The sequence below is a fragment of the Nipponia nippon genome, unplaced genomic scaffold, assembly GCF_047370975.1.
Source record: "Nipponia nippon isolate SJK-2023a ecotype South Korea unplaced genomic scaffold, ASM4737097v1 scaffold_5, whole genome shotgun sequence".
NCBI classification, from domain to species: domain Eukaryota; kingdom Metazoa; phylum Chordata; class Aves; order Pelecaniformes; family Threskiornithidae; genus Nipponia; species Nipponia nippon.
The window spans coordinates 62,095,277-62,115,968 of NW_028262369.1; the positions used below are offsets into that span (position 1 = coordinate 62,095,277).

The 20,692-nt window shown below is 41.0% G+C and overlaps 1 protein-coding gene across 3 annotated transcripts in view; it reads left to right on the forward strand.

Annotated features, from left to right (window-relative positions):
* Positions 1-20,692, forward strand: part of ERBB4 (erb-b2 receptor tyrosine kinase 4) — a 532,642-nt gene that overhangs the window by 394,701 nt on the left and 117,249 nt on the right. For all 3 annotated transcript variants that reach the window (XM_087731135.1, XM_087731136.1, XM_087731137.1), the window contains 3 exons: positions 2,223-2,355; positions 4,995-5,117; positions 6,257-6,355. In XM_087731135.1, the coding sequence (XP_087587261.1) occupies positions 2,223-2,355; positions 4,995-5,117; positions 6,257-6,355 (355 nt within the window). The remainder of the gene's footprint in view (positions 1-2,222; positions 2,356-4,994; positions 5,118-6,256; positions 6,356-20,692) is intronic.

Consider the following 20,692-nt stretch of genomic DNA (forward strand, 5'->3'; position numbering starts at 1 on the left):
AAAGCACATGCAAATGAAGAGGAGCGTTGTTTTGGGTGGATATGCCAGGTCCTTTAATCTGAGCTCTGCACTCAAAATCGGCAGAGTAACCAATGGGATTAGAATGGGGAATGTGTCTTAAGGCCAAACTAGATGAAGGAGGAGTGTCTCTGCCTGAGGAGTAGGTGGTACTGGACTTGTATTTCCCAAACATCATAATCCATTTCACAGCCAGACAACATTCAGTTTCCTTTATTTGCAGGCTTTATGGTTTCCATTGTAAACTCTTTGAACTATAATAAGCCTCACAGTGTTGTGTAATGTTAATGTGTTTTCCCTGGGCAAACATGATAGTGGTGCTTTAAACACGGCGCTTTAATAACTAGATGAGGGAATATGAGGCTTTGTCTCTGTTAATGTGAAGTGAGTGACACAATAGGATTGGAGCTGGAGGATGAAATAGGAAATCATCCCAATGTCTAGGCTATGTTTGCTGCAAGGGATTTTTCTTTGGGTTAGCCCTAGTTTGATCCTGTGGACCTTAACGCCAGTTAGAGGTTGGAGCAGATTAGGTGCACTCCAGAAACATATCTTCTGGTTGGTATCTGAAATGAATCCAGGTTGTGTGCTTTGAGACCTCTCTGAACCAAACTGCAGTGACAAGGGACAGTTAGTATAGTTCAGATGAGCTTCAAAATGGTGCTCAGTGGTAATGTAGACACACCTTAATATACCAAACCAGGTTAGATGGCACTGCTTCCCACTGCTCAGCTTTGTGGTAGGACATAAAAAGAAGAATAAAGGGGCAGATAAATCAATTTACTATTTCTATGGGAGACTCCTTTAAATTTTCAATAGCTGTGTGGCTCATTTTTATTAATAGGCCATAATGTATCTTTCATCATCATTCAGACATAACCCAGGAAGGCTGTTAAAGCATAGCAGTGGTATTTCCACAATCTTGACAATAGTTAACGTATTTCCTGTAGTTATCAGGCAGTGGTTTTGGCACCATTTATACTTTGCTGCTATCATGCTGTCTCTTTTTACCCATCTTTTCAGCTACTGTCCAGCCATTGTTGGAGGGATGGTAAATGCTTTGAGTGTGTTTCTGCTAGTAAGTTGTTGATATTCTGTGAAAATGCCTAATTTAAGGTTTTGGTTTGGAGGCCGCTACCCACCCTTTAGAGATGGAGCGGGGAGAGAGAGAAAGAAAACTGAGTCAGAGCACCTATCGCTGTGACTTTTTCTTCGGAGGGAGCCTGCTTTTCTCCACTGACTGTGTAGGCGATCTCCAAATGTGGGCACCTAAGTCAAACGAAGTGACTCTCTGAGACAGTCGTTTTGTGCTTGCGTAGTATGTACCGTGATGCCAGCCTACTATATCTTATCACTGTGGAAAAACAAATTAGTAATTGTAGCTGATGCTGCTCAAGATCCTGGAAAGTTGAAAGGAGTTATAGGAGTAGTAGGGGGACAACAGGTCTTGTCCAAAAGCTGAGCCTTACTTGGCATTGTTCACAGGAGTTTTTTGGCTCCAACACACCAGTCTTTTGGTCTGGGATTTGGCTGTGCTGAAAAGCCACAGCAAAACCAGATGGGTGCAGCCATAGCCCCTGACCAAAATGTTTGCGTGTAATAGTAATGAACCAGGAGTTCCAAGAGGGTGCATGGTTCTAGTCATGAATTACATTGTTCATACATAAATATCCTCCACTTGAGGAAGGTGTATGAGTATAACGCCTCCAGATTTGTCTGTGAAACACCATGTTTGAAGTTGCCTCTCATTTCCTCCATACTCAGTTAGCCACATCATATTGGTAGTTCGGGAATTTTTCATTAGTTTGTTTTCCACTAAATACACAAGCCCACGAGTTAATCTAGTTGGAGTCAAAGAGTAAGCATAGTTAAAGCTCTTGCAGGAAAACTGCAGATACCTGTATCCTTATTTTGCCATTGCAGATTTGCGTTTGCCATCAAAGTGCATGTTGTATCTCCTTGTCCACACGACTCCCCACATGTGCATGGAAGTTTGAAAAAAGTAGAATTGGTATATTGATTAAAACCAAGAAAAGTCATACCATATGTCAATGTGTTTCCTCCAGACTTCCCATTTGGACTGACTTAGACGTTCTGGTCATAAGACAGTTAATAAGCTTTCCAAATGATTGTGTTTTATGTACCCAACCATTCTTCGGTCTCTCACTGTACCTAAAAATAAAGTCTCTGATTCTGATTGCTAGAACCCCTCTGATTGCTGCGGGAGTTATTGGTGGCCTCTTCATCATCGTCATTGTGGGCCTGACATTCGCCGTGTATGTTCGGCGCAAAAGCATTAAAAAGAAGAGAGCATTGCGAAGATTCCTGGAGACTGAGGTGAGAGTGTGCTTCTCAGAGAATATTTGAAAAGATATGCAGTGCTGTTCTGCTTTTATATTAAAGATGTTCAGGTCTTGAATCCAGTTACCAGAGAGGTCTGTAGAAATCCTTTTGCTAACTTCTGCAGGACTGAACTAATGGAATCAGTGAAGCTGTTTCAAGATACTAGTTTTCTGTACATTATAGGTTCATGGCTTTTGAAGACCAAAAAAGATCCACGTGATCACAAAGTCATGTTCCACCATATTTTTGAACTCCCATCCTGCTCTCAACTGAACTTCTATCCCAGTTCATCAGTACATTTAGCAGCTCTCATGCTTAAATATTACAGGTTTTCATCCAGTGCATGCTGAGGTCAACTTTTAAGACTGAAGTAAGTTCTGCAAGCTCTGATGCAAACTTAAGCTCATCAGGAATGCTTAAATGCAGAGATTGTCACTTGCTGTTGTCCCCAGTGCCTGTATTGCCTTTGTGGTCCAGATTTTGTCAAAGTCTGTAGTCATGATCAGTAATAATGATGTATTTTATTAAGCCAAGATACTTCCTAGAGCTTAACCAAATGAGGATCACAGTTCTACTGGCAAAAATACGTAGTGGAGCTATAGGACAGAGTGCTGTGCCCACTCCGTCCTGCTCTTTGAAATGCCAGGCAGTGGAGGGGGCAATCTAGGAAGTATATTTAAACATAACATTAAATCTTTGTCTGTCAGCTACAGCAAAGGTGATTACTATTACCTCCTCAGTCCTGTGCTTGACACAGTTTGCAAGTGATGATATTTTTAAATTAGGGTCCCCCTTGTAAGATAATAAAGCTTGGAAATATTGTTAGCTAGTGATTGTTTGACTGCTATTTTGTGTTCTCTTCCAATGGTCCCGCTCCCACTCATCTCCACTGTAGAGCCTGGGAGCAAATGATACATGCATCCCCAATCTGTTTGCCTAAGTATCTTTATGCTTGGCTAGAATTTGTATTGCTTCTTAAATACTGTTCAGTTGTATAGAAAGCTTAACAATACTCAGTGCCTTTAGATACATAAATCTTGCCATTGTATCAGCCCCTACTTAAGCATAAATGATTTTAAGCAGGTAGTTTTCAGTGGATTTGAGAAGTATTGCCTTTGAAGTCCAGCTCTCATTCTCCCTTTGGTCAGATAGAAGCGTTGGCTGACAGCAGTTCCTGAGGGACCAAGGTCTCCTACTGAACATGTGGGGCAGCTGTTGTCTTGGCTTAGATACTGCAGATACAGCATCCTGAGATAAACACACAAGCGACTATAGCTTCAGCTAAAGTGTCTATTTTTAGCTGGAGGCTGTAACAGACCTATTCTTTCTGTAGATCATTCTCAGTAAAACTCTACAAGCATTTTTTTTTTTTAGATACTCGCAACACTTCTCCCTGCCATACCTGTGCTGGTGGACTGTGGCACAGAAGCTGTTTTCACCCTTCACAAACTGAAAATCCAGAAGTGTACCGCCAGTCTGTCCACTTTTCTTTTTTACAGTAAACCTTCTTTCTTTCACCACATGAGTACTGGACATCTAAAGTGGGAAGGAGGAAAGAGAAGTAACTCTAAAAAAAGTACAGCTCACAAATTATTTCTGTGATAGCCTGACTTGTTGCTGTTTGGTTTTGTTATGGTTTTTTACTCCAATAATTTCCAGATACTGGTACTTTTTACCTAAACAAAAGTAGTCTGGTCAACTAATTAAGTAGTTCATGATGCTCAAAGAGCCATTGAAGTAGTTATCAAACTGCAGAGCATTGTGCATTTAGCCTTGTAAACAGACAACTTTGAAATACTGCAGTGCTTTCAAACCAATCTGAGTAGGAGTAGCCCTGAATTATTTTCCTCATCCTGTAAAGGAACAGACTATTTTTCATTGTTTAGAGTATTGTCCTTTTCATGTATTTTAAATTTATTTTTAAAGAAGCATTGTTTTTTCTGGCAGAGACAGTACAATGTTGAGATCTGAGAGCATTTTTAACTGAGTGTGCCATTGTGGCTCATTTACAAAGTTTCTTGGGACATCTTGAGCAAATTATTTAACTGTGCCTTTTTTTGCAGTAAATTGATGGTTGTTGTAAATTAGTGGTCTGCTATAAGATGTTTTCTCCTTAAAGCTGTCCTCCTGTGTGGTATAACAGAAGTTCAGAAAAATAATCCATTCCCCAAAACAGAATAAGAACGTGATGAGCCATTAAGTCAGGGCCATTAAAAAGAAATATGGCCAACTTAAAAGGCACTAAAATGGGCAAAAATAGAATGTGGTGCACTGATAATAAATGCTGTATTTCTGTCATGTAGAAAATATTTATACTGCCTCCATTAGCAAAAGTCCTTGGGTGTGTTATTGTGACACCGATTCCATTTCTAGTTCATAATTCCATCATGCAATTCCTGGTGGAAATTAGTACATGTTGAGTGAGGATGTTCTTTATTAGATCTCTTGGTTTCTTAGCATTGCTTATCTGCTTTTGAAGGTGAGAAATCCCTCCACAAGTTGGCAGGTCAGTGGTCAATAGACCCTACCACTGTCTTATTCCAGTATTTAGTTGGATTGGTTGTTTCCACTATAAACTTCTGATGGGTCTTCACATTTTCAAATATTTAAGACTGTTAGATTTTCCTTCGTAGCTTGTGGAACCCTTGACTCCAAGTGGCACAGCACCCAACCAAGCACAGCTTCGTATCCTGAAGGAAACTGAGCTGAAAAGAGTCAAGGTTCTTGGCTCTGGAGCCTTTGGAACTGTATACAAGGTAAGAGTCTTCAATACGGGGCAGTGAGTTCCCTCATTTAACTTTTGAACAGTCAAGTTTGCATTGCAGCAAAGCATCCCATACCGTGGATGGGTTCATGAGCCCTGCATGTCTAGGAAACTCATAGGCTAGTGGAATTGTGTGGGAAGCGCACATCTTCAGGCTCAAACGTTAACTTCAGTTTTAATCAGACATGCAGATATTATTTCTTGGTGAGGAAAGGGGTGTCAGCCACCAGCATCCTTGCACGCAAGAGGACTACACAAGCTGGGCTGTCTTGATGTTAAAACACAGTATCAAAGTTTGTCATTCTGTTCTTACATAATGGCTTTACAGTATACGTTGGAAAGGTAGATGAGAAACTTTGTCTCTCATTTCGCAACTGTCACATGGGTCTTGTAATAGTAATCATACCTTGTAAAACAATATTGTAATTAGCTAAACCCTAATACTTTTTATTTCTTCCATCTAAATAGAAAAGATGAGTTATGTCAATGCGCCCTTTAATAACCATGATGTAAGAGCAGAACCCAGAAGGGAAAAAATACTGCAGTTAAAGGGTTTTTTTAAGATCTGTTGGTCATGTCCAAATCTCAAAGGCATGAAGTAGGGCTTAACGAGCAATTCAAACCAATCCAATCACACAACCCTTTGGGAGCAATGCAAACCTCCCAAATCGAGACGGTAGATCAGAGCAGTAGAGGACTACATCTGTCTTCAAACTGGGGAGAAAATGGAGGAAATACAGACCAGGTCACTACAGCTACAAGGTTGTGGGAATAAATTTTTGAATAATCAGTTTGAATATACTTCAGACAAACTGATAGAGATGGGTACCATGAGGTTGCCAAGAATACAGCGATAGTCAAGAAGGATGGAAAAGTAGCCCAAAAGACACACAGTTTGTGAATTTTAAATTTAAAGTTTATTTTTTAGCCATCTCAGCTCTTAATTCTCAGATATCCATTAAGAAGTAGTTTTGTGGAATTTTTATTATTTTATAACTTTGTGTATTCTCAGTTCTGAGGTTTGTAACTGAACTGCATAATGTGACAAAATGCATCAAAAAGAATTGTAACTCTCAATGAAGTTTCCGTGATTGTTGTCTTATGTCACTTTAATTTTTTTGATCTTTCTAGGGCATTTGGGTCCCCGAGGGAGAAACTGTAAAGATTCCTGTGGCCATTAAGATCCTTAATGAGACCACTGGTCCAAAAGCCAATGTGGAGTTTATGGATGTAAGTAAGAGATGATCAGCGTCTCTGAGTCTAGGGAGGGGAGCATCTTTCTGTAGTCCACAGAGATTGTAAAGAGGAATTTCTGCCAGTTTTCTTTCCTTATATTTAAATAGTAGAAGAAGGCTTGTACACAGGACTGATACTGTGCTGATGTGCAGCGAGTGCTACAGTATGTCCCTAGAAAAATTCGGCTGCTGAGATTTTGCGTGTAGGCCATTTCCCTCCTTCCCTTAGTCTTTGACAAGCTGTCTCAGTGTTAATGCATATCTATAGCATTCTGTATTGCAGCAATGTTCAAACAAACAAACAAAACCAACCAACCAAAAAAAAAAAATCAAACAAGGTTACACCTCAGCTGCGAGTAGGTCAGTGTTGCTTCTCTGAAGCTGTAGAGCTAGGCAGACCTGTATAAGGTAATGCTCTGCTGTTTAGTTTATTGCATGTAGATCATTACATTCCAGCACCATAAGTACCTGTGCTAGCAGGGTAATGTCAGTGCCATGGTAATGAAGGGCTGTGTTTTTCACTGTGCAAATATCATGGACCCTAGGATGCCTGGAGTTTTCTTATAAATGGTCTTCCCATCAGTGGAAGGCTGAAACTCCTATGTCCCATTTGGCAGATATTTTATCTTTCCGTGGCAGAGAAGCTAGAGACAAGAGAAAGAAGGAGTTGCAGGGGAGCATCTTACCATATATGCAAGTCTCCACTGGTGCAGAACTCACAGGAACGGAAATTTAGCCTGAGCTCTCTTCTACTTCAGTGTTCCAGAGAACTAAGCACTGAGAGTCTGGGAGCTGGCAGCAGCAGCAAAGCATAACAGGGAGGGGAAAGAAAATTCAAGTATGCTGGATTTTAAAAGCCCTTTTGCTTTACTAATCCAAAATACTGTTAATAAGAGGTCAAGATCATAATTTTCATTAATGTTCTATGTTCACAGAAACTATGCACTCAGTTTTTAGCTCCGTGTCAAGATCAAGCCTCATTGACACTGTGAATGTGTATGTCCTATTCAGTGACAATTTTTTGACAAGTCATAGAAATTTGCACTTTTTTGTAAATCCCTCTTGTGAACTTGAAAATTACATAGGACTTTTAAGCCTTAAAGATCTGTTCAGTGTATAGGCTTAATTTGGTTAGCATTAATGAGACTGTAAACCACAAGGAGAATGTACTCCCATTATATAGTCTATTCTTCCATGAAATGAATAGAAAAGTACAGTTATGGATTTAGCTGTTTCAGGCAAATTATCACATGTGAGTTCTTAGGCAATTGAATGAAGGCTGTATAGATGAAGGGATTTCCTATGCTTTTTACAGAGCACTGCACATTTATGTTGATGACATTCAATAATCATTGGGCAAAAATTAAAAAAAGAAGGACCATTTTGGCCCTGTTCAAAAGGAATGAACTGCACTAAAGGGATAAGATTAGATGTTTGCTTAATGGACAAAGTAATGGTCAAGAGTATTGTTAATAGTAGAGCTCCAGAAAGAGGAGAGCTGCTTTTCAGCACCCTTTGGAAGTGAACGTGCAGGGAGTGCAGGGCCGCTGAATGCGACCTGCGTTCCACGTCTGATGCCAGCGGTCAGTGATGTAGATTCCAGCCTTAAGATGAGGGAATTGTTATCACTGTATGAAAGTCAGTGGAACTGAGCAACTTGTACCAGCCGATGATCTGACCCTTTATCTGATAGAGAAATAATAGTACTATCTCCTTCTTTAATATTGATTAACCTTGAAGCACTCTATAAAGAAAACATAAGGTCCTTGTTAAAAGACAAAGTTACTTGTCTGAGGTTTCATAGCTCAGCTTGATCAGCTGACTTAATTCACTGGACCACATTTCCCTCCAGTGTATGCATGGTAACATCTGATAAATGGCTCAGAAATTATGAAGGTTTTTTGGAAACTCTAGAGATTTTAACTATGTAAGGTACAGCCACACTAGGAAAGGCTTCTCTTTAAAATAACAGTTTCTCGTGAGTCTCTGACCCAGTGGTAACAAGGTGAGAGAAAAGTGAAGGTTATTTTTAGTCCTAGAGGTTAATAATAACCTAGAGGTTATTTTTAATCATAATAAAAAAGAATTGGACTTCATTGTTAGTTGATATAGGTGACAGTAAGGAGAAATAAGATGTTTTGTATCAATGCTGCATTTGATATATGTGCAGCGGTCTGTAACATCATTTGCTGGACTGCATTGATGAAGAAGAAGATGTAATTTCATTATTCTGAAATAATTGCTCATGCAATCATACAGATGTTCCTGCCATCCTCACCTCCTAACCCAGTCATTTATTTCCTGAAATAAGCCACATTTTTAAAGAGAATGACCTAGGCATTGTTTATGGTTTTAATGTGACCGCTCCTCTCTGTCCCAAAAAGGACATAGTTTTAAACTTTTTAAAATTTTAAGCTATTATGAGGAGATAACTTAAATATCTTTCATTGAAGAGTAAGTGAAAAATGTATGTTACTCATTCTCACTCCAAGCCTTTGGTCAGTATAACTATCCTGATAAAATTTGATAGTGTTTAGTGGTGTTATTTTATGAGGAAAATTTAAGTGTACATATGAAAGCAAAATGCATCAGTTGTGATTTCAGTAAAAAGAGTATTATGAATACTCGTTGGTTAAAAGCAGTTGTATCAGATTTTTTTAAAGGTATATAGATGGCTAAGTGCCATTATGAACATAGTGGAGGTTAACTCTTCCTTAAATAACTGTCTGACCTGTTGGTTATGAATGGGAAGAGGAGGTTAGTGGGAAGAAGGTGTCATTATGAGTCAAACCCTTGACTTTCATTTTTTTGTACTTGTCAAGTACAGGTGTGCTTTTGTCAGCACTTCTTACTCGATTGTGTACATCCTTGTACTTGCAAGTAAAACTTAGCATTCCTTTTAGAGAGGCTCTGGAAAATTTAAAGCCTCTTGTAAACAGCAAATTGTTTACAGAGAGAGTACTTGGGACACTTCAGCGTGTACAGAAATAGATGGTGTAGATGTTAGTGGCATTGTCCATAGGCTCTAGTTAAAACTTCTAATGTTGACAGAATGTAAGTCTAAAACTGCTCTGTGAGCTCCTCAAATTCTGCTAAATGTTATGCTAAAAGAGTAAAGAACAACAATTTGGCTACTGGGCTGTCATTTCAGCACCTTGAACACCCACTAATGGATCTGTAATGACTATAATGTTATAATGTACGATGGTTAGCACCTGCTATGGCCAAACACCTCCTACCCTCCTCCCATCAGGGGATGATGAATTGGCCATCATCAAAAAGTACATCCCCTATTTAGAATTTTTCCAAGTTGCAGCAGAGTCTGTTTTCTGGGCTTTCTCCACACATCCCAACTAGCTCTTTTTCTTTTACTCTGCTCCCTGCTTTCTTACATAGTTTTTATCACTGCAGTAGTCTGCTATGACAGTGCAAGCTGAAGTCTACTAAGTAACCCATACCGCCTTCTCCAGGGCAGCAGCAGAATGTGCACGTAGGCTTCTATGGATTTGTTTTCACCCTGCAGAGGTTGTTGCTACTGTTTTGTAAACCGTAGGTTTACCTTTTTTCCACCTATTTCTGAATATGTATTATCTCTGGAATAATTTCACAGTCTAAAGAGTTTTCCCCTCAGGTGTTGAAACAGTTAGGTGCTTAAGTTGTGGGGCTTAGTTTCTCCTCCCTGCTTGGCTGGTTACACTTCATCGTCCCCAGAAGGGCGCTGGAATTTGAATTCAGAGTGCAGACATTCTTGCTACTGGTCTGCTTGCGAGCGTGTCTGCGAGGGGAGTCGCCATCGGACACAGGGGGTATCAGGAAGGAAGGATATCCTGCTCCTCACCCGAAGGCTGGTAACAGAATATATGAGGGTCCAGAGTTTTAGGGAGGGAAGAGAGGCTTGTTGTGAGGAAAAAAGGCAAATACGCAGCTAAGAGGCTACTTGATAGTAGAACAGGGACTTACAATTTCACTTGTGAAAACTATTTCCCCTCCTCAACCTCAAATTATTTGACTGTTATGATTGTCTGATAAGTCAAGTAGCCGTTGCCTGATCAGATGGTTTAACATCAAACCAGATGCTCGGCTGATAATGTAATACATTCCAAAGTCATGCTGCAGTTGGAAAGCATAGCAAACCATCTCTGAGGCTAAAAAAAATATACCTTTAAAGTAACATGTCATGGGGAAACAGACAATTGGTGAGGGCCTTTCCTCTCTAGCGCTCTAAGCTTGGTGTTTCCAGGAAGTAATCCTGTGAGCTGTGATTCTGTCCAGGGTTTTGATCTACTTACAAGTTTAATCTATCCTCTCTGAACTTAAATGCTCCATTATCTGTTAGAAAATAATTAGAGGCTGCAAGCACAAGTCTGCATACACAGAGTTCCTTGGGAGTCCCTGAGCTCATTGAGATGAAGACAGTTTGACTGATGGTGGTCAGCTGATATTGGGCCAGAAGCTAATAATAGAAGGCAGTGCTGCTTAGCTAGGTGAGAAAGTTAACTTGGGAAAAATTAAACTGAAAGGTTTGGGATTTATGGTTGGAAATAAATTTCCCATTCTCATTTGTTTCCTGGTAAGAGAGCTTCAGAGGCAGTTGGTTTCTTTTATGGTTTTATAATTAAGATCTAGGGGGCTTCTTGACTTCGCCTGGACTTAACCGTAGTTCCCTGCTGTCTCTAGGAGCAGCGTTCAGTGTGCAGGAAAGCGTTTGTCAAGCGAAGTGTAAAGGTAATAAGTGACGATGACCTCCACCAGGCATGCAGCAAACAAATTAAAGCTGCGTATAGGGGGTTGATACCCACATCTTTTATTTATGTCTGGCCTAATTAACTAAATTAATAAAGCAGTCAGTTGTCTTGTACTGCAAAAAGAAAGAGAAACAGCTTTTCCTAAATTGTAAGCCTGTCTTTATTGTAAGACAAGTCCTCAAGACGTATCAAACTTACCTTTGGTTCAGAGGTTTCAAGAGGAGAAAAATCATGCAGCTGACTAGCAAAAGAGAATTTTATCTCCTGTTCAGCTGAATACCTGCAGACATCTGGATAGGTGTAGATGCTTTCTTTGTTTCTTCAGATATGTCTGTATGCCATTGTGGAAAGTACACCGGCGATATAGCTAGCTAGTCAGGCAGGGAAGGTGAGAGAAGACTTACCTGTTCTTGATTTCCACCATTGGCATTAGACATAGGAAGGTTCTAAGCTGAAGCTTTTGGGTTCCCTTCCTGGCCCACGGTGGCTTTCATAGAGCCCTTGGGGCTCGCTATGAACACACTCTGTGATGTACAGTTTCTCAGTTGACACAGATGCATTTACATTGAAGTCTCCTTGTAAGATCCTGCCTTATACAACTATGTAGGTGACTGGAGAAATATTTTTGACTGTCCCTCGAATTATTTTTAATTCCTAGCCAAGTGTTTGACCCAGGTCTTCAACGGCTCATGTAGGTGCTTCTGAAAGTCCGAAAAGACATTACTACTAACTGTAGTTGGATAGTATATCCAGGCACCCCCCAGTCATTCCACTGACTGCATGGCTGCTTGGGAAATACAACCGAATTAATCTTGAACCTCAGTTTAAAGGGTGGCTTTAGGATCAAATGAAATCCTTTATGGCAGCAGTGAGACATTTTTCCTTATCCTTGTCTGCTGTCATTTATGTAAACATCTTCCTTTCCAACTGGCAGGCGGGGTCTCTGTAAGAATAGCTGATAATGAACAGCAGTGTTGCTGCACTGCCTGGCAGTGTGCTTCATCTGCGATTCAAACAGGTTTTCACTCCATCATGTTAAGTTGCTGGGGGGGGCAAGGGGTGACCTAACTCACCTGATTGTAGACTTCTTTTTCTGCAGTCTCCCCTCTTCCTCCCACTGATGCACACTGTAAGCATAGCCACTTTGGGGGGGAACTGTTTGCCTGTCAGTTCCAGGCACAGAAGCTTGCTGTGATTGCAATTACAATTTCCAACTTGTCCAGAGGTGCCAGAAATCAAGCTGTCCTTGAGAACTCTGCATACCATGCACAAGCCCAAGAGTGATCAGCCTCTACAGAAGCTGGAAATCTGATCACTACTGAAGGTTAACTGCTTTTAGTCATCTGAAGATTAACTGTTGCAAGGCCACATTTCTGTTATTTCCATCTTAAGTAATAATTTTCTCTTTAAATGTCTACTTACTCCAGTAATTTTTCCTTCCATAGTACGCGAGGGTAAGATGTGTGTGTATGTGCAGGGGGGTGTTAATTTTCCATATGCAAGAGCATGTGGCTATAAGGAGAAGGCATATACAGAGAAAGGATGAAGTACAAGCACAGACAGACAAGCCAGACTGTTTGGAAACACTTCTGCTGGCATAACATTCTAACTGGAAAATACAGTATGGGAAAGAGAGTTTGCCTGCTGCTGGTGATGGGGGAAATCTGAGCCCTGTTGAAATCAATGGGAGCTGTGGACTTGCCAGTGAATTCAGCAGGACTTCACCTCTGGAGTCGTCCTTCCAAGAAGTCTGCCACGGGTTTAAGGGAGAATCACATGCTTTAGTGAGTGACTGATGTTACGAGTTATTCCTAAATGAGTTACGAAGTATATTCAGAAACTTTTTGTTGATGGCAATGCCAGAACTCCGTATTTAAAATTTGTGTTGCATTATGACTTGGACACCCTGCATAAGGTTGGGTAAATCTGTGAGTGGGGAGAAGATCGGGAAGGAGTGTTAGTTTATTCATTGGGAAACATAACTGTGGATTAATTGAAACTATTCAAGAAGTAGTATTAGCTGTGAACAGTGTGTGTTTGAAGGAAACATTTTGAACTGATGTCTTGTATTATGATTTCTTTGTAAAGGTATGAGGTACACCAGTAACATGGTTGATACTTGTTGCTTTGGAGCGTAGGTTTGAGCTTGGTTACTGAAACATGAAGTCAGTTATTTGCTTAGCTGTGTATGTTATTGTTACGAAGGTCAGGATCCCATAGTTGCCACTGTTTTATCAGGACACAGTAGGAGAGAGTTTTTTTGAAAAAGTGTTTAGAAATTGAACAGGCAAAGGATGGGAATATTAAAAAAAATTAAAAAGGCAGAGAAGTGGTGCTATGGGTATGAAAAGTGGTACACAATAGTTTAATAAGGAGACTTAATAAGAAGCTCTTGGGATTTGTATTTCCTTGATGAGTTTTCTGTTGCTTACAGTACTGTGGGGCTCTAGTTCTTGACATTGTGCTGTATGTTGCCACCCTTTACTATATGTTAGATCTGGACCCGAGCCAGAATGCTCTCCTCCAGCTTCATATTTTCCCAGGACTTACGTACTTTGTATCTGGATGTGGGCTTTTAGGAGAGCAATCTTATGCACGTCAGTGAAAATTTCTACTGGATACTGTAAGGCCATGAATTTTGAGGACTCCTCTCCCAGTGTGGTAGTGCCTGCAGGTGCTAGTCTTTTCATCTGCACAACCAGTGGATGGTGTGATTTAAGGCACAGGGGAAGATGTTACCTGTGTAGGAACAGATCTTGCTGGAGTGGTAGGCTATAGCTGATAGGCTTGTAATTACACACATGAGAAACAGCTTTCTTTAAACATCAGCAAAGTGACTGGGAACACTGGAATTCTTTGCAGAGTCTTTCTGACATTCGGATGCAAAGTGCAGAAGTAAAACTGACAAAACGTGGTAAAACGGAAGATAAGATTATTGAATAGTGCTTGATATGTTCTGAGAAGCAGCTGACACAGGTATCCAGTTTTAAAGCAGACTTTGGCACTGAGAACTGGACAACTAGTGCTAACTTACCACGAAAAGAAACTTGAAAGCCTGTGTTTAAGAAACTTGCTATTGCTTTGCATTTTTTCTTTGTGCCTCCAGCTCGCATTAGCAATATAAAATAGGCACACGTTAATGTTCAAGTTCCTAAAGAGCAATGCGTATGCCAGAATGTTGCCACGCTGATAAAAAATGCAGGTTTTTATGGGACCTCTGTTAATAAAAAAGAAGTACTGTTTCCACAGGCTTAACTGTAATGCATCCCAAACAAGCCATCACTAGTTTGAGGTTAACGGTGAATCTAATGAGGTTTGAGGGAAAGACTGAAGAAGGAATGTCTTGATATTTAAGTCAGAGAAGCTGGCTGTAAAACTGTATGTATATGCTGGCTAATCGTTTTTGAAGTACACTTGCCTGTGATTTAGTTCAGTGCCAGATGGGTAGGCTATTCCATATCAGATTTTTCATGAAAGCAGGCTGACGGGGCTGTGTGTGAGCTCCAGCACATGCTGCAACTCACAGATCAGCAACAATGCAGAAAGTGAGCAAGGGCAAAGGGCCCTGGAGGATCAATGCATTATACTTGTCACTTGTTTTTATACTGCCAAAGTGCCAAGTCAACTTCAAGTGAAGGGAGAACAAGTTTTTTTGTGTTGTTTTGAGGAAAAAAAAAATCCAAGCCTGTTTTATACATACAAATACTTACACTGAGTCCATTTTTAATAGAAATTTAACAGTACAGAAGCACAGGCTTATAGGAGCCGAAATGGAAGTATCACTGTCAAAATACATTTTATCTTCAAGTCTTCTAAGAAACTGTAGTTTGGAATACTTCTCCCTTAGTGCTTTGTTGCAGATAACCCTTCAAAAATTAAGTGTATTCCATGCCTCGGTGCTGATCCAGACACCTCTGATACATCAGCAACTGTCACAGACTTATAAAAATTATATAATTAACATCTGTTTGTATTAATATTCTACATATTATTTACAAATGATAGTCAACTGTCCCTATCACTGCTTGTCACATAGCTGTAATGGAAGAAATAAGGCAGGGAAATCTGGTACATGACTGGCTTGCTGATAATCTTTGTAATATTCTGCCAATACCTTTTCGACTTCAGTGCAATAACTAGGACAAACAGAGATCGAGCCGACGTCACAATGTGGCTGGCAGTCCACGCAGCAGTTATTGCTGATTTCAAATGCTTGGTCCTTCAACACTGAAAGCGTAGTTCTAAAAATAAACAAGATTTTGCAGAGCAAGATTTTCCATGTTAACTTTGGTGTTGCTTCTCATTGTAATATATGGCATCTTTTGGGCCTATTAAGATTAGAAAACCTTTGTGCTGTGAAAACAAAGTGAGCTTGTCCCTGCCCTGAAAGGCTTTCAATCAAGGTAGACACAAGAGATAAAGGGTAGAAGAATGATTATTATTATACCCATTTATAGATGGGACTCTGTTAATTGCAACACAGATCTCATAACCTCTAAGCAAAGTACTTTTTTATTAATTTTTATTTTTAATTATGTTCTGGTTTTAAATTGGCTTGGAATGTTTACTTAGAAAAGCAGATGCTATACGAGCTTTGTTTTCAGACAAAGCTGTTTTATCTAATTACCGACTGAGAACGTGTCTAAAATGTTCTTTTCAAACATCTCTTGTTATCAGTCAGTGCTTGCCCCCAAGTCAGGTATTTTAAGGAGGCTGGATGACTCCTGATTTAAGGCAAATTGTGTATTAGCAACAGAAGAGAGAGAATAGGTATTCTTACCTCTTAGTTACTTATAAGGTGATTGCAATTGTATCCTGAAGGTTTCTGCTTTACATAGCATATCGGGTTTTTAATTGCATAGACAAAATATGCATTGTACAAAATACAATTAAATAGGTTTGAGATGGACCAGGGCTTGTTTTTATCTTAATGCTTTGCATGACAAATGATATAAAAACGTTTAAGAAAATAGACTTACGTAGATTTTTGAGCTATGTTGACAAATTGCAGCTGTGTTGCGTTTGCTCAATAATAGATTCAAAAGCATTCATTGATCGACTTAGGTAAATCCTGTGATATGGAGCAGTATCAAAGCAAAGGTAGGAAATGGCTGAAGTACAGTCAAATAACAGTTTATCTGATGGAAATGTAAGACTTCAATAAAGCAGGGCCACGTGGAACAGGGAGTAGCTACGGGCAGTTCCCCAGGCTTCAATTTACTGAGTCTATTTGGAAATGTTCTCCAGTGTTGAGAGGATGCTTATGCTGGCTAGGCAGTGCCCTTTGGTGGAGTTCAGTGGGATGATTTGTATATGCATATAAAAGCAGAATTTAGCTCTTTGTGTGTTTTCTGAAGCCAAGCAAATTGTTGTTTTTTTTAAATGAAGTATTGTTGGTTTAGGTCGGTGGCTAGAGTTACCTGCTAAAAATACAAGTCCTCTGAGAAGTTATTTTAGTAATGAAAGTGTTTCGAGGAGGTTTCGAAAGAAATGGTGTTTGAAATGGGGAAAGAAAGTGAGTTTCCTTGGTGAAATGTTTTCTTGGCAAAATAATGAAAAAATATTTCTTGGTAAAATGTATTAACTTGGAACTAAAAGGAAGGGTTTCTGTTGAAGTTTTTCAGTGGGAGAGAAATTCCACTGAATTCCTCAGCTAGAAGATGTTTTAAAAATATGTTAGTGATTGAAATACCTCTTTTGTCATTTTCAGAATGAACTCTGGTAGATTTCTGTTTTCAAGTCATTGGTTGTTTCAAAAGTCAGACTGTGTTTATTAGACAGGAATGTTGTCAGATCCAAATTGGAATATTAAACATTTTTCCTGTGTGAAGTTGTGGACAGCAGGGAGGAGTGGGAGGACTGGGGAATTTTTTTCTTTAGCTGAGTAAAGGATGGGAAACATCTTCCAGTGCTAGGTCTTTTCTGAGGATCTGAATGCTGTGTCCTGTCTGATTTTAAGCCGAGCGGGGAGATGCTTCTGGTCCCTCTATGACTAATCTCTGCTATCAGGTGAGAGCATAATTTACGTTCTTGACAGTGCTGTCATTCAGATGAGAACATAGATCCAAGTGAAACTCTAGACTGCCGAAGGTTATTGATGTCGATGTTCATGTGACAGCTTGGCAAGCTCGGAAAGTGTCCTAGAGCTCCAGGAAGTGTCTTAAACCATGTTGTGTCACCATATAAAAGTTTCTAGCTCAACTAAAACTTGCAGATCAGCCCTCTGGTCTGCAGTTGAGCTGGTGCTGAAAAAGTGAGTGGCACTCAGTGCTCCACGTGGACATAAAAAGTGTCATAAGGAGAGAACATTTTCTTATCATGTAATATCCTTATGTAGCCCAGTCCTGAAAGACGCATTAATGTACAGAGCTGTCTGTCTCGCTCCCCTGCCTGTATAAAGAAGACAAATTCCAGGTCACTTTCAAATTCATATTGGCCTGCCCACAGCTGGTGACTGATACCTGTTTTCTCCTTTTCTACATAGTCACAGCACAATCTAAACATGCTGTCTTTATCTACTTCCAAAACCTCCTCTCAGGGAACACTCCTGTAAGGCTTTCAGTGATGTGCAACAGCTTGCTGTGGCTTTGGCATTTCACTGGCACAGAAGTCTGCTGAGGATGACCAAAGAACTGGCAACTTGGTGTCGTTTTGGGCTTCACGGTGCGCCTCTCGAAGGCACAGCATATTCTTTGATCCCAGTAAGATTTCATATCATGGTAGGGTAAGTCTTTAAAAACAACTTTTTAAAATTGAAAATGCAAATGCATACAACAAGGAATAGATAGGATGGATTAATTATATGTAACTCTACTTCTGTTTTATAAAAGTCATCCCAAATAGGTAATGTGTGTTGGTTAGAGAGAGTGATGGTGTAACAGCTATGGATACCTTTTCCTACTTTTTATTAAATGCCAACCACTTCACTACTGAGCTTTGCAGTAAGATGCAAAATAGGGGCTAGCTGTCAAAACTCTCTGCAGCGCGGATGGGGTTACTGCTTTATAATCAGGGTACAAACTGACTGTGGTTCAGATCTGAAAGCAAGCTCACTCTTTGCATGGCACATCCACAGAGCTGCTGTGAATACGTCCCTAGCACTAACTTTGGCACAGCGATAGTGCCATTGGGTTCCAGGTTTTCTAATTGTGCTTCCTTTGCCTGAAGTTTCCCTGGCAGTGTCACTTAGAGCCTTTTTCACTTTCTTTCCTAGACAGCTGCAAGGTATGGCTGGCTGTTGAAAAGCAGGTTTACCCCAGTCAGCCTTGTTGCAGTTTGCTGTAGGAAATGCTAGGAAAAGAGGTTTGAGTTTTGACTTGTAGAGTCCTTTTAGTTGAATAGTCCTTTGGAAATTCTTCATCTGTGATACCATGCCATCATACTAGCATAGTTAAGTGTTCTTGGGATTGTGGTAATTCACAAAAAAGGATGAAAGTATAACATAAATTATTATTTTTGATAAAATCACCCATCTACAAGAAGGGTTGGAAGGAGGATCTGGGGAACTACAGGCCCGTCAGCCTGACCTCGGTGCCAGGGAAGGTCATGGAGCAGATCATCCTGAGTGCCATTATGTGGCACGTGTGGGACAACTGGGGGATCAGGCTCAGCCAGCATGGGTTTATGAAAGGGAGGTCCTGCTTCACTAACCTGGTCTCCTTCCATGACAAGGTGACCCACGTAGTGGATGGGGGGAAGGCTGTGGATGTTGTCTACCTGGACTTTAGTAAGGCCTTTGACGCTGTCTTCCACAGCATTCTCCTGGAGAAGCTGGCTGCACACGGCTTGGATGGGTGCACTCTGCGCTGGGTTAAAAACTGGCTGGACGGCCGAGCCCAGAGGGTGGTGGTTAATGGAGTCAAATACAGTTGGCGGCCAGTCACGAGTGGTGTTCCCCAGGGCTCAGTGTTGGGGCTAGTTCTGTTTAATATCTTTATCAACGGTCTGGATGAGGGGATCAAGTGCACCCTCAGTAAGTTTGCAGATGACACCAAGTTGGGTGGGAGTATTCATCTGCTGGAGGGTAGGAAGGCCCTGCAGAGGGACCTGGACAGGCTGGATTGTTGGGCCGAGGCCAACTGTATGAGGTTCGACAAGGCTCAGTGCCGGGTCCTGCACTTGGGTCACAACAACCCCATGCAACACTACAGGCCGGGGGAGGAGTGGCTGGAGAGCTGCCTGGCAGAAAAGGACCTGGGGGTGTTGGTCAACAGCCAGCTGAATATGAGCCAGCAGTGTGCCCAGGTGGCCAAGAAGGCCAATGGCATCCTGGCTTGTATCAGGAATAGTGTGGCCAGCAGGACCAGGGAGATGATAGTGCCCCTGTACTCGGCACTGGTGAGGCCGCACCTCAATACTGTGTTCAGTTTTGGGCCCCTCACTACAAGAAGGACATTGAGGTGCTGGAGCGTGTCCAAAGAAGGGCAATGGAGCTGGTGAAGGGTCTAGAGAACACAGCTTATGAGGAGCGGCTGAGGGAACTGGGGTGGTTTAGTCTGGAGAAGAGGAGGCTGAGGGGAGACCCTACAACTACCTGAAAGGAGGTTGTAGCAAGGTGGGGGTCAGTCTCTTCTCCCTAGTAACAAGCGATAGGATGAGAGGAAACGGCCTCAAGCTGTGCCAGGGGAGGTTTAGGTTGGATATTAGGAAAAACTTCTTCATGGAAAGGGTGGTCAAGCATTGGAACAGGCTGCCCAGGGAAGTGGTTGAGTCCCCATCCCTGGAGGTATTTAAAAGACAGGTAGACGTGGTGCTTGAGGACATGGTTTAGTGGCGGACTTGGCAGTGATAGGTTAATGGTTGGACTCGATGATCTTAAGGGTCTTTTCCAACCTTAACAATTCTATGATTTTGCTCTATTCATACCACTCTCAAATTACAGATTACTTATAGGCATTCCCTCCTGCAGTACTGCAAGTTTAGGTGGTGTTTGCCCATAACTTTATGTTCTTGGTTTCTATACTTCAGTGGGATCTTGTCTTTATGAGAGTGTCTACACAGCCACAAGTACAAACTAATAAATACAGTTGTATTGATAGATTTGACCGAGGCTTTTGTATTGGTAACAGACAGTTGGCCACTCATTCATGGAGGTTTGTTCTTGGGAGTTGTTTGGCTCTCCCTGACAGAAGTCTGGGCCTGAATATGGCCACCCATTGAAGACCAGACATAGTATTTGATGTGGGGGTTACTGCAGATGTCAAGATTTTATCAACATGAAAAAAAGATTCATTATTGTTATATTATGCTGTTATATATATAATATGTTTGTGTGTATTACCCTGACAGTAGGACATGCTCAAATCTTGTGAAAGTTTTGGGAGGGATATGAAACGTTACAATTAGAGCATAAGACAAGCTGCCGGTGTTAAGTTTTATAAGAACCACCCCGAAACATATCTATAGACAGGCTAGGGATATAAGCTCTCCTTTGCATTGACTTCCTAAATTCTGGCCACTTTTCAGAGCCAGGTTACTGAACTGGGTGGGCATCATCCCACGGATGGCCATGGAGCGGGGCAGAGGAGCCGTCCCGGCTGGCAGCCAAGGCCCCTCACTGCCACTCGCTCCCAGCCCCAGCCCAGCCC